At 36.6% G+C, this 11,720-nt stretch overlaps 1 protein-coding gene across 1 annotated transcript in view; it reads right to left on the bottom strand.

The window, feature by feature from the left end:
* Positions 1-5,041: 5,041 nt before the first annotated feature.
* LOC134818698 (uncharacterized) overlaps positions 5,042-11,720 on the bottom strand; it is a 38,617-nt gene continuing 31,938 nt past the window's right edge. Inside the window, exons 44-46 of the mRNA XM_063828338.1 lie at positions 9,436-9,564; positions 6,945-7,058; positions 5,042-6,156 (exon numbers count right to left, since the gene is read on the bottom strand). Coding sequence (XP_063684408.1) covers positions 6,017-6,156; positions 6,945-7,058; positions 9,436-9,564 — 383 coding nt within the window. The 3' untranslated portion in view covers positions 5,042-6,016. The remainder of the gene's footprint in view (positions 6,157-6,944; positions 7,059-9,435; positions 9,565-11,720) is intronic.

The raw sequence follows: 11,720 nt of genomic DNA, 5'->3' as shown, positions 1-11,720 counted from the left end.
AGATGATTCACGTGATCTACCTTAAAATCCAATAAAACCGCGCCTGGTTAACGTGGGTTGCTTGACCAATAGGGAACGGGGATGCAGCGAGGCAGCCAATAGGGGGCGGGAACCAAAGCAGAGCCGCATCCTACTGTCACGTGATGGTTTTTGAGGGAGTTGATTGTGAGGACGGTTTGGTGCGCTACCTCCACCACAAGTATGGGTTATGTGTTTTGTCAGCAAGAGAGAGAGAGAGAGAGAGAGAGAGAGAGAGAGAGAGATAGAGAGAGAGTGTGCTAGTGACTAGTGAGGGGGAGAGAGAGAATGGGGTGTATGGCTCATTAAACAGTTTCGGAGTAAAGAGTTTAACAAAGTTGTATATGGGCTTTAAAAACCTTCTTAAATTATGATGTCTTAAATGCTGTGATAATGATGGTAATAAAAGGGGGAAGTAAACACCTATTATAAAATAATGAATCAACAGAGGTTATCATGGTTAGCATCCAAATGGATAAAAGGTTGAGTGGGAGTAATGCCAAGTTTATTCCCCTTTTAAAACATCTCCCTTAACTCTACAATCTATTGTCGTATGATGATAAATAGGTTTAAATAAACGAATAGTATTCAGATAGTTCTATAGTTTTTTCTTTAAAAAAGGCAGTTATATACTTGCAATATCAGTTTAATAAGGGAGAAAATTACCCTCAATATTGTACATTATCAATTATACCAATTATCAATTATACCGATTATATCAATTATACCAATTGGCCACTACCTAGACAGGCATTATCTATACGCTCCGTCTACAAATAGCTTTAGCCACTTACGTTAGTCCACCATGATTATCGAGATCTTAATCAAATCTTTGATTATACTCCTAACAATACGCTTTAAATTCATTTCTTCAACTCAAGAAAATTCAAGAGAATTCTATTTTAGAAAGTCGAAATGAGAAAACAGAAAGTTAATTATAACTGATTAACCGCAGGAAATTTAGTCAGCGATAATTCTTTGTTTGATTGGTTGAACTTAAAATCTTACGGATTTTCCAACTACCTTATCGGACCTTATTTGGACGGACATTATTTGAACGGACATAATTATGAACGGACATAAATATGAACGCTAGAAGGCAATCAAAACCATCAAAAATCCGAATTTTTTTCAACTTTTTTTGACGTTTTTTTAATTTTAGCAAATGATTTTTAAATCCTTTTTTCATACACTAAGCAAGAAAAGCAGTCTATAATAAGTAAAAATGTTAAAATATGTGTACATGATCATTATCTAATATCACATATCATCTTCATCAAATGGGTTTTCGTGCAGGGAGATATCCCGGTTTGTCTTCTACTTTATCGAGATGGGTGTTATGGTAGAAGGTATCGTAGCTGACATAAGCCACCGAAGGTCGCCTATATAAAGTGGGAAGCTAGAGATAAAGCTTAAGCTGTATTTTAGGCATTCAAGTATCTCTTTAGTCGAGCAGTTGGGATCGTTCATTGCCTGGTACGACTACGAGTTGGACAGACAACCATTTGTAAAACAAAATGAGGTAGAAGAAGCCGAAGTTCAACTTCAAGATAGTGATCATGCAATAATGTGATATTTACTATTCAGATTGTTAAAATTTTATGATACCTTGTTTTTATTGATTCAACGATATATTTTAGTCTAATGATAGCAATTGAAATTGACTGAAATTAAAAAGTTGTCATATTCTGGACAAAAAGTTCGAAATGGAAAAATTTTTGAAAAAAATTCAACGGACTTTAACTTGGACGGACATTAATTGAACGGACTTTATTTGAACGGACATTAACGTGAACGCTAGTGCCTCCAGCGTTCAAGTAATGTCCGTCCAAATAAGGTCCGATAAGGTACTTTAAGGCTTATCAGTGTTTACTCATTAGATGGGGTCCCCAATACATTTAGCAGCTTAGAGGCCTCATAAGATACTTTTAACAACTCTACAAACGTTTACAATAGATTTCAACTGGTCACCAACACCAGATTTGCTACCAGTACCTACTAACCTATCATACAATATGATTCATACTGACCAACAGAGAAAAATATCTTGGAGGGGCATACATTTTGACCTAAAAGAGGGGAATTTAGAGGGGCGTCTAGCCCTAAATGAAGCTTAATTAGCTTCAGTTGCATTTACATTCCACCCTTGAGATGCTTTTGTATCCATTTTGTCATCCCCCAGAAAAAGAAACTTGGGGTTGAAACTTGGGTAAACAGAAACTTGTGAAAAGGGTAGTGTATGGGGATTTGAAGAAAGATGATATTGTCGGCGGTCTGCGGTGTAGGGCCGGGGAAGCTAGAAGTCAAGAGGAACGAAAAGTATATAGTACAATTCAATGGGCAAAACTGAAATAAACAATAAAACGCTAATGGCTGGGTTGGGCTTGTGGCGCCATAAAATCCCAATTTTCGAAAACCTGCCCATTATGTAGTGAGGTAAGAGGAGCTAGATATTTATTCTATTTTTAAAAGTGAGATAACTTATAATTACTCAATACGCAATTATAAAACTCAAATAATAGTGCCAACAGTTGAATTTTAAAGTTATCCCAGTGCCACCGACAGAAATTCGTGGGGAAATTAGCTGATTACAGTTTTACTTGCTTCAGAGGGAGAAATACTGATGCCCCTCCAAAAGAGGAGCATGAGGCCCAACGAGGGGCCCCATGGGCATGTTGGTCACTCTGATATGATTCAGTACAGACGAGTGACGACGTATGTGATTTCGAAAGCTGACAGACGTGGGGGATCTAAGTGATCTGACCACTATATACCTTTTAACACATAACGTTGGGAACATTACTTTCTCAGAAGAGTTTGTCACTGAACTAAGTAGTGGGTACTTACTACTTTTGTAATATCTTTACAGCCTCTTTTCAGTATCATGCATAATTTACAATCTGAAGCAAAAGCTCAGAAAACTAACTCATCCTTATACCATTTCCCAGTTTGCCCAAGTTTGTCCAGTATCAACTCTACGAGATAATTTCCCCCGACCTCTGATCCTGACTATGCTCAAATACATAAGTGTTATATTTGGTCGCGTTGGTCACATGACATATCCTTTAAGCCTAAAACTGGGGTACTGAAAGCCTTATAAGGCCTGTGGTTATGTGATCGATGAAACCAGACCGCTTATAATTTATGAGATACAGCACATAAAATAATAGCTGGCCATTGTGATTTAAGTACAGACGACGATATCATCCAATTAGGAACCAGCTATATAAACATTATCTGATACTATTCCTTTTAAGCAGGTCAGTTCGACATGTCTGACAATCTGCTTCACGGCATTCCGGTTACCTGGGGACCGACCGCCGCCCAGTAACATTCCGGCAAATGTTTTTAGATTAGTTTTGAACACCCATATTACGGACAACTAAAATATACAAATAACAGACGTCAGAACTCGAAATTTTGAAAAATGATAGGACAAAAAAGTTGCACAATTTTCTGTACAATTCAAAACTTAAAAGGTTCGACATATAAATATATCTATACTAATAATGCAGCCGGTTTCGACTGATCGCCGTTTTAACTTTTGCACTGTTTATACTTTTACAATTTAACTGCGATAATGAAGTTCCGGCCGTAGGCACGGGTTACACTAGTAATATAATATTTATAATATAAATATATAATATTCATAATATAAGATAATATTTATATATAAATATAATATTAATATATCGACTGACTTGTGATAGTGTGTTTTTTGTAACGCAAGTTATATTCAGGATCTATTGCATATGGAGACAATTAGTGCCATGATAATATTTTAACTAGGAATAACCAAGCCATGTAACCTTTCGCAGTATTCTGTCACGTCCGATGCAAACTCATTTAAATTGCATATTAAGTATTAAATTGCATAAATTGCATAAATTGCATAATTGCAAAATTGCATAAATTGCATAAATTGCATAAATTGCATATTTTATGAGGTTAGTTCAATGCAATAGGCTTAAAGTAAATGGAGTGACTATTGACTTGATCTAACTAGAATACATAATGGAGTAGTGATACTGATATTATACTGATATTAGCAGAACTGTCGATATCGTTATTTATAGTTTACGGTTTTTGTTTGGATCGAACGGTTATAACCTCAACGGTCCACACACTTCCCTAACAGTCCCTTTTCGAGTATAATCCTTCTGTCTCCTTTAATTGGTGGCCATGCAACTGTTTGTAGTATCAGAGTTAAATAGGTATAGAAATAATATAATTTCATTGGATATTTGCCTTGCTAGAACCGACCGAATATTTGATCAACATCTATCCTGAATTGAAAAACGATCAATTTGAGATTATAAATCTGCTACATAACAGCCATATATTTATCGTGCTTCAACAAGCTGTCATATCATTGGTAATAATCATTTCCTTGCCATCTTTGCCATTTTCAACACCATCATTCTGTTTCGACCAAGAAGTATATATTATGTATATATATATAATTATATATATATCAACCTTAATTAGTCTCTACGACTGTTAATGTTAAACGGGAAGTGTATCGCCAGGAAAGTGGCGCGTGATCGCTTGACTATATTTATATACTGTACTTTGAGATTTTGTGGTCCTCACAAAGCAACATCTCTACAAAACAGGTTGGTTGCGTGCGGAGGGAGTTGACTGTGTCTAGACCGGGCACTTGTCGCGACTCTCAACCATTTAGAGCAGTGATCGCAGCCGTCCGATAACCAGAGGGAGAGAGAGTGGGTCGTGGGAGGGAGAGAGAGAGAGAGAGAGAGAGAGAGAGAGGGGGTTCTTCTATCAGTTTTAATGACAACAGCACAGAACGGATTTTTTATTTGTAGAGGCTGTGATGCGAGTCTTTAGGAAACAATGTGATTGGGAAAGAAATTTGTACTTAAATTTTGATTTGCAATAATTGAGGATGCGCTAAAACGGACCAAATGTTTGAAGCGATTCCACTGTTCCAGTGTTCCAGTTGCTGGCAGAACTCTTGAATTCTAATTACAGAACGGCTAGACGAAGGTAGAACTTCAACTTTGACAGAGATTTCGCGTGAAAACTTTTAAAACTCTTATATATAATGGACATTTCTGTCGATAATCAGTTACACAATTTAAAGATCTTGACACCTCAAACATACTCTTACTCATCGCGAGGTAAATCGTGCAAAAAATGATGATATAAGTGTGTTTCCTATTGTGTTAAACTTGTGTATAAAGTAGAATCAACATGATGACAAAACTCAGATTAAAATATTAAAATTATTAATTTCCGCTTAACTCCCAGACAAATATGAGCGGATCTCATACACTGAATAATTGTTTTGTAGAACACTCTCTTGATATAATCATCAAAATCTACTGATCGCTGATTCTAATTGATCACCGATTCTAACTGTCTTAGCTACTGTTAAAAATTTGTCGAGTCTTCAGAAAGACTCGTCCGTCAACCTAAAACGCTAAATCGCTACACTCTGCCGCACATATCACAGCTTCGTCAATTAAAAACTAACAATAATCATAAAAATTACTCAAAAAGATCTTTCCTCACTCTTAAAACTTGTTTAAGTTTTTTGATAGTACATATTGGGCTAGCATACTCAACAAGCACTTTATTTCTTCATTAAATGGGAAGCACTGTCACTGCAGTGCAGTTTCTCAATTCACACAGAACACTTATTCATCTTATGATTACTGGCGAACATATTCGATACCCTGTCTTCGATTATGATAGCTAGCTTGCTAAAAAGTAAACGAAAAGTTTTTAAATATCCTTGATTAAACAGGTAAAACCAATTATCCCGGATCAAAACGGGCTTAATAAGTGTTCAGCTTGGATTGTTCTTATATGAGTTTTCAATTTCATTCCTATCATCAAACGCTGGATCCAAATCGTTGAAAACGATACGTAGTTTTGAGCATGTTCGCCTCAGTAAGTTTAGTCAGTCCAAAAGTGCATTCTAACTCGCATACCACGTGGCACGCGCGCGCACGTGGAACATGCTCGAACTTGACTACCACACAAATATAAGAGCATCTCCATCACTGACTCCTTCTTCTGTAGCTGTGTATCGTATCCCCGTTGAAGTGTCCACTGTTTGAGGCCAGGGTCCAGTCCTTGGTGTAACCTTGTCTCCAGCCTTGTCTCCAGCTTCTACAAGGCTAATTTGTCAGAACTTTTATTTAAAGAAGGAGAGCAAATAATAATATTATTTTTCTCCTTGTTATGAAAACATGGTGATCTGAAGTTTTGAGCACCAGTTTTTAAATACGACAATAATGTTCCAATCAGTAAATTACAAAGAATCGTTGAGTGAACAGATAAGGAGAAATTATGAGACATATAAAATGACGCCGACACAACGTACTGAAAATCACAAAAGCGCAACTTTAGTACAAGATATTAGGATTTCGGAAAAAGCTCCAGTTATTTCAATGAAATAACTGGTAGAGAAATGAGTAAGTGCTTCACTCCATATTTACAGGGTATGGTTAAGCTAAAGATCGATACTTTATTTTATTATTTAATGGTTTAACAACATAGCTTTTAAAATTTGAAAGGGGATTAAAATTTTTAATTTATTTATATTTCACAGCGATATTAAATTTTATTGGTGTTAAAAAGTTATCAAGTCAGTAGCCACTTATTAATTATATACATGTCTGTCGATACATGGTTAATATCCCAAGTATTTACAACCCCTTTTAAATACCCATTAAGAGCGAGGGTAAAAACAATTTAGAACGAGGGTAAAAACAGTTTAATGCCAATTTATCACACACGAACTACCGTAGTCGTAGATAACTTAAATTTTTGGAAAATGAATGTCCTGCACAAATATATCTAGTAACGTCCAATTCTAAAGTTTAAAAAGCCAATTCCACGAAAACTTCACGACACAAACATTACCAAACAAAACATCACGACTATGACATCCTAACCTGTCCAGATTTGAGGAGGTACCGAGATCCAGTTGTCCAACGAAGTAGACATAACATAGGCCCCACTCTGTGAGATCCCATATAGCATGTACTGAGTCCTAGTTACTGTTAGACCTGTGGGAGTGTGGGGTGAGGGAGGGTGATTGAACTTCACCTGTTACTCGCCATCAGGTTTCTTGAAGACTGCCAAGTGTTTAATGTTGCCATGGGGTGGCAAGTCCCATTCATCGTAGCCGATAGTTGCACTGCATCCTAATTTAACCAATGATTCATAACTAGGGTATAACTAAATAACCTTTTTTTTAGTTTAGTAGCAGTTTTCTATGTTTAAACGGTATTATTATCGACTCATATGTTTTGAGAACATCCTTTACTAATATTTACCAGAATGACGTTTATTTAAAACCATTACTTAACCGCCCAGATCGGTCAGTGCAATTTCTTAATTTCTGAGTAAATTCGTGATTCCCAGTATTTACATATTGGTACCTGATCGCCGTGTCGTTCCGCTGAAACCACGCGGCTTCTATTTAAGATATTTAGCTGTTACAGCAGGTTACTGTTAAGATACGACACAACTGTTTATCATGCAGACAGCAAGATATAGTAGGATGGAGACTTACTAGTTAGTACTGCTACCATTATCGAGCATTATTGGAACTTTTGCTGGGTTGGTAAATATGGCATCGCCATGATAACAACAATAGTGGTATTGATTAAAGTCTAAAATAACATTAGTTTATGTACATATATAAAACTATTTATTGACTATAATATACTAATGTATTGATATATATAATATATATGATTGGAAGATAAAGGTCCTCTTATTATAAGTAAATTGGTGTTGATCGTAAAGCTAAATGTGTCGTAATATCTCCCGCACTGTTATCTATCTTACAACCAAGCTCCCACTTAGCTTCCCACGCTTCCACCAACTTAACTCTTGGAAACCACCAACCAACCACCAACATCAGCCAATAGAAACGCCGAGCACCACCTCTCGGCCAATCAGCAAGCAGTGTTCAAGTCACGTGTGATGACTCGTAACTGTTTACCCAGATAAAGAGCTACTTATGAGCCATGCTACATTGTCCGCATCTAATTGAATGGAATTGCATTAGTATGCCACAAACTCCGGGTCACAAGGCGAGAGAAGCTTCTCAAAGTTTGCAGTATGAAATACTATATTATATTTGTTGGTTGTCATGGTAGTTGGTCACGTGGGATAGCACTGTCATTTTCACTAACCTCACGAGCTGGAGGACCACTTAACCTTTGAGAATTTGGGGTTTTATTACTTTAATATAGGACTGATTTCACGGCCTCAACATTAGCAATTAGACTGTTTTAGGTTTGAAAGGTAATGGTGTCTAGTTTTACTTCGTTAAAATTGCAAGTTAAGGGATCAACATGTTAACTAATAAAGCAGTGAGAGTGCTATAACTGCGTTCCATTTTACCGTATTAAAACATGTGATACAACCATTTTGATCCTCCACTCGACAAAGTTTAACTTTTTTACTGTTGAATCACTAAAATACAGGCTCACCTAAAAAGGCTTCTTTTCCACTTTCAACTTTTAACCAATTCCAATCAATCTCACTTATAGTATCATCTCAATTATACAGGTTAATAGCAGGTTAGGCACAGTTTTACTTTCACTTTAATTCTGCAAAGCAACCGTTTTGTCTCTGCCATTAGAATTATTGACAGTCAATAATTCCTAACTTTAAAGTACGAATAGAGAGAGAGATGACCAACTCCCACAACACAGGGGTGACAAGGTGACACGCACTAAACATACAAGTCTCATTTGTAGGCCCTGAAGGTCGTACTGTCACGTGCACGTGTCACGTGTCACGCGCACTGTCATGTAGACGGGGAGACAGTGGGGGCGGGAGGGAGGAGAGGGAGGAGATTTTAGGGGGATAAGCGGTGAAGGTGAGTTAGAGATAAATACTGAGGGTGACATTTGGGGGATATGTCTAAAGGTCGGCTGTCAGGGTTGTGGTACTAATTTCACAGAATAATTGGTGTCAAAAATTAGGTTCGGACATATAGGAATTGTTTTAAGTGTCATACAGATATGCAGCGAAGGTCAAAATCTTGATGGCGCTCAAACTGTATCGCATAGGAGGTAAGATTTTTTGGCTATAAAACAAAGTTTACAAAAACATTATCCAGTTTATTTATTAGATTATAACAAAATGCAAATCTGACATTCCCAGGGGAAATGGAGCAAAAAACTGAACGCTGAATTTTTGGGACATTGATAAACACAGTTTTTTTGTTGACTTGATTGTTGGCATTAAAACGACTTCAAAGTTCAAATTGATGGATGAACCAAAAGGTAACAACTTAACTAAAACAAGGTAGATATAGTTAAATATATTATATATAATATAGTTAAATAATGAATATAGTTAAATATGATATTTATATAGTTAAATAGATATATTATATGATTAAATATAAAAAGGATATCATACCAATGAGGCTGTGAATAGCAGAGTTGAGTTTCACCAGCACGCCTCCCCCCAGTACAGCAGAGCAGGAAGTGTTGCAAATGTACAGCGTGTCATGATCACGTGATCCCAGAATCCCTTTACCGTACATTTCTGAAATTAAGTATGGTGGAGCTAGCGCTAAAATAATTATTTCCCGGACTCCCGAGTGATGGACTAAGCAAATAAAATGTTACTTTAAGTAGAATTTCGGCTATCTAGCGTCTTTAAAATCACACGAATACCGCGATGTTACTTTCTTGTAGTTAAATGTCTAGTTCTTTATTTAGCAATTGAGCTCGCCATTGCATTCAATAACCTATTACAATTATTATTGTAGACTATTCTGTTATATCTTAATATGAGTCCTTGAATTATCTACATCTTTGAAATGAAATGAAATATAGCATTTATATCCCGCTAGTATCAGCAGCCAATATTCATTTCCTCTATATTTTTATTCGCTGATAGGTACATACGCTCATCATATGCTTATATAGGACAGTATCCTGAAACGCATCAAAAAGGTGCTCTACTAAAACGTCCTGGTTTCTTGAACTTGTCTAATGTGATATCACTATCGTCATCAAAGTTTATTGTCGTCATAACTTTCTCAGCCCAAGTACCAAGATCATTAGCAGCATTAACAAACATGTCCAAATATTCACTTGATCGACAAATGATTACACCGTAGAGTCAAAGTCCACATTTCCAATAATGTACTGTGAGTTGTATAAACATCAAACACAGTAGCAGGCAGCAGCTGAGTCGTAGTTCAATTGTAGCGATAAGAGCTGAGATAAGAGCTGAGATAAGAGCTGAGATAAGAGCTGAGATAAGAGCTCAGATAAGAGCTGAGATAAGAGCTGAGATAAGAGCTGAGATAAGAGCTGAGATAAGAGCTGAGATAAGAGCTGAGATAAGAGCGTTCAATAATGAACGCGTAACGAAACTACACACTACACACTACTTTACTTACTTATCTCATTTATATAACATATTTAATTAATTAATCAGATCCAGTTAACCTCCCCTGGGATAAAACCTCACTTAGCGTACTGTTCCAGAAAGCTTTATAATTGTTCAAGAATGATTTATAATATCTCAGAGAGACATAATTAATTAGTTCTTCTTCGAACATATTGAGAGTGCTGGTGACGCACCAATTACGCAGAAGAACCTATATTTTAATTGGTTCACCCATTTCACCAGAACTCTAACATTGTCTGGTGGGAGTGTCACGTGAATGCAGCTCAAACCCGCAGTAAAACGACCATTTAGCGAACCAGAAGAGTTGGCTTAAACTTTGGGAATTGATTTCTGAAGATAAATTGAGTAAATATGTCTTTACAATATTATCCCTTATATTGGATTTAAACGGTATGCTGTTCACGCGAAATTATGCAAGATGTACCAGAAAACTTGCTTCAACCTGATTCGACTTCTACTTCCAGTCAAGCCGGTAGATCGTCAATTCATAGTGTTGAACGCGTTTGCAAAAGCTATTTAAACAAGTTTATGGGACGTGGTGCTTATCCACCATACGATATCGTGACAGACATTTAGTGATGATTTACGGCTTCATACGTTAGTCAAGATGATTTACATGGTTGTGCTAACTGATTTGGTCTCGCCATTATTTGCTGCCCTCGGAATCTTCTCGATATAAATATATCATCGAGGTTCAATGTTCAAGGTATCATCCGAAACACGTCAATCGGTAACCGGAGTGTCCCCATTGGTTTAGGATGGTTTCTTCAGAATCCGCCCTCAACTTCCTGTCTCAGGGGTTTGGGGACTGCCACAATGATGACATTAATGACCCTTAAGAAACTATTTCTGTACTGAATGAATGCAGTGGCCACAAGTAAGACGTGTCTACCAAGACCAACTGAGTGGTTTGGTGCTTATATTTATATAAGTACCATTTATAAATCATCTTATACTTGAAACTTACAGCTACGTGGAGGACACGAATCACGATTAAACTATTATTAATAGGTTGCTTTATTGAAACTTAATAGTTGCAATATAGCATAAGGTAAGCGTGTCAAACTTTGACATGACTAGTTCTTAGGCGAAAAATTAAACGTTTTAAAGAATGCACTCATGATACTCTCAGTTCAAATACCTCTTTCCAAATCAGGATCAGCCAGGTGATGACGATGGTTATGAAAAAAATTTACATTCAACCTAATTTTAAAAGGCTTTTACCAATTCAATTTACCCTAACCCCAATTCGAATCCTAACCATTATCTCAAAGCTTACT

This window comes from Bolinopsis microptera, chromosome 7 (assembly GCF_026151205.1).
Source record: "Bolinopsis microptera isolate Bmic1 chromosome 7, MBARI_Bmic_1.0, whole genome shotgun sequence".
NCBI classification, from domain to species: domain Eukaryota; kingdom Metazoa; phylum Ctenophora; class Tentaculata; order Lobata; family Bolinopsidae; genus Bolinopsis; species Bolinopsis microptera.
Note: the sequence above shows the minus strand (reverse complement) of the source record. Positions and strands in the feature narration are given on the sequence as shown.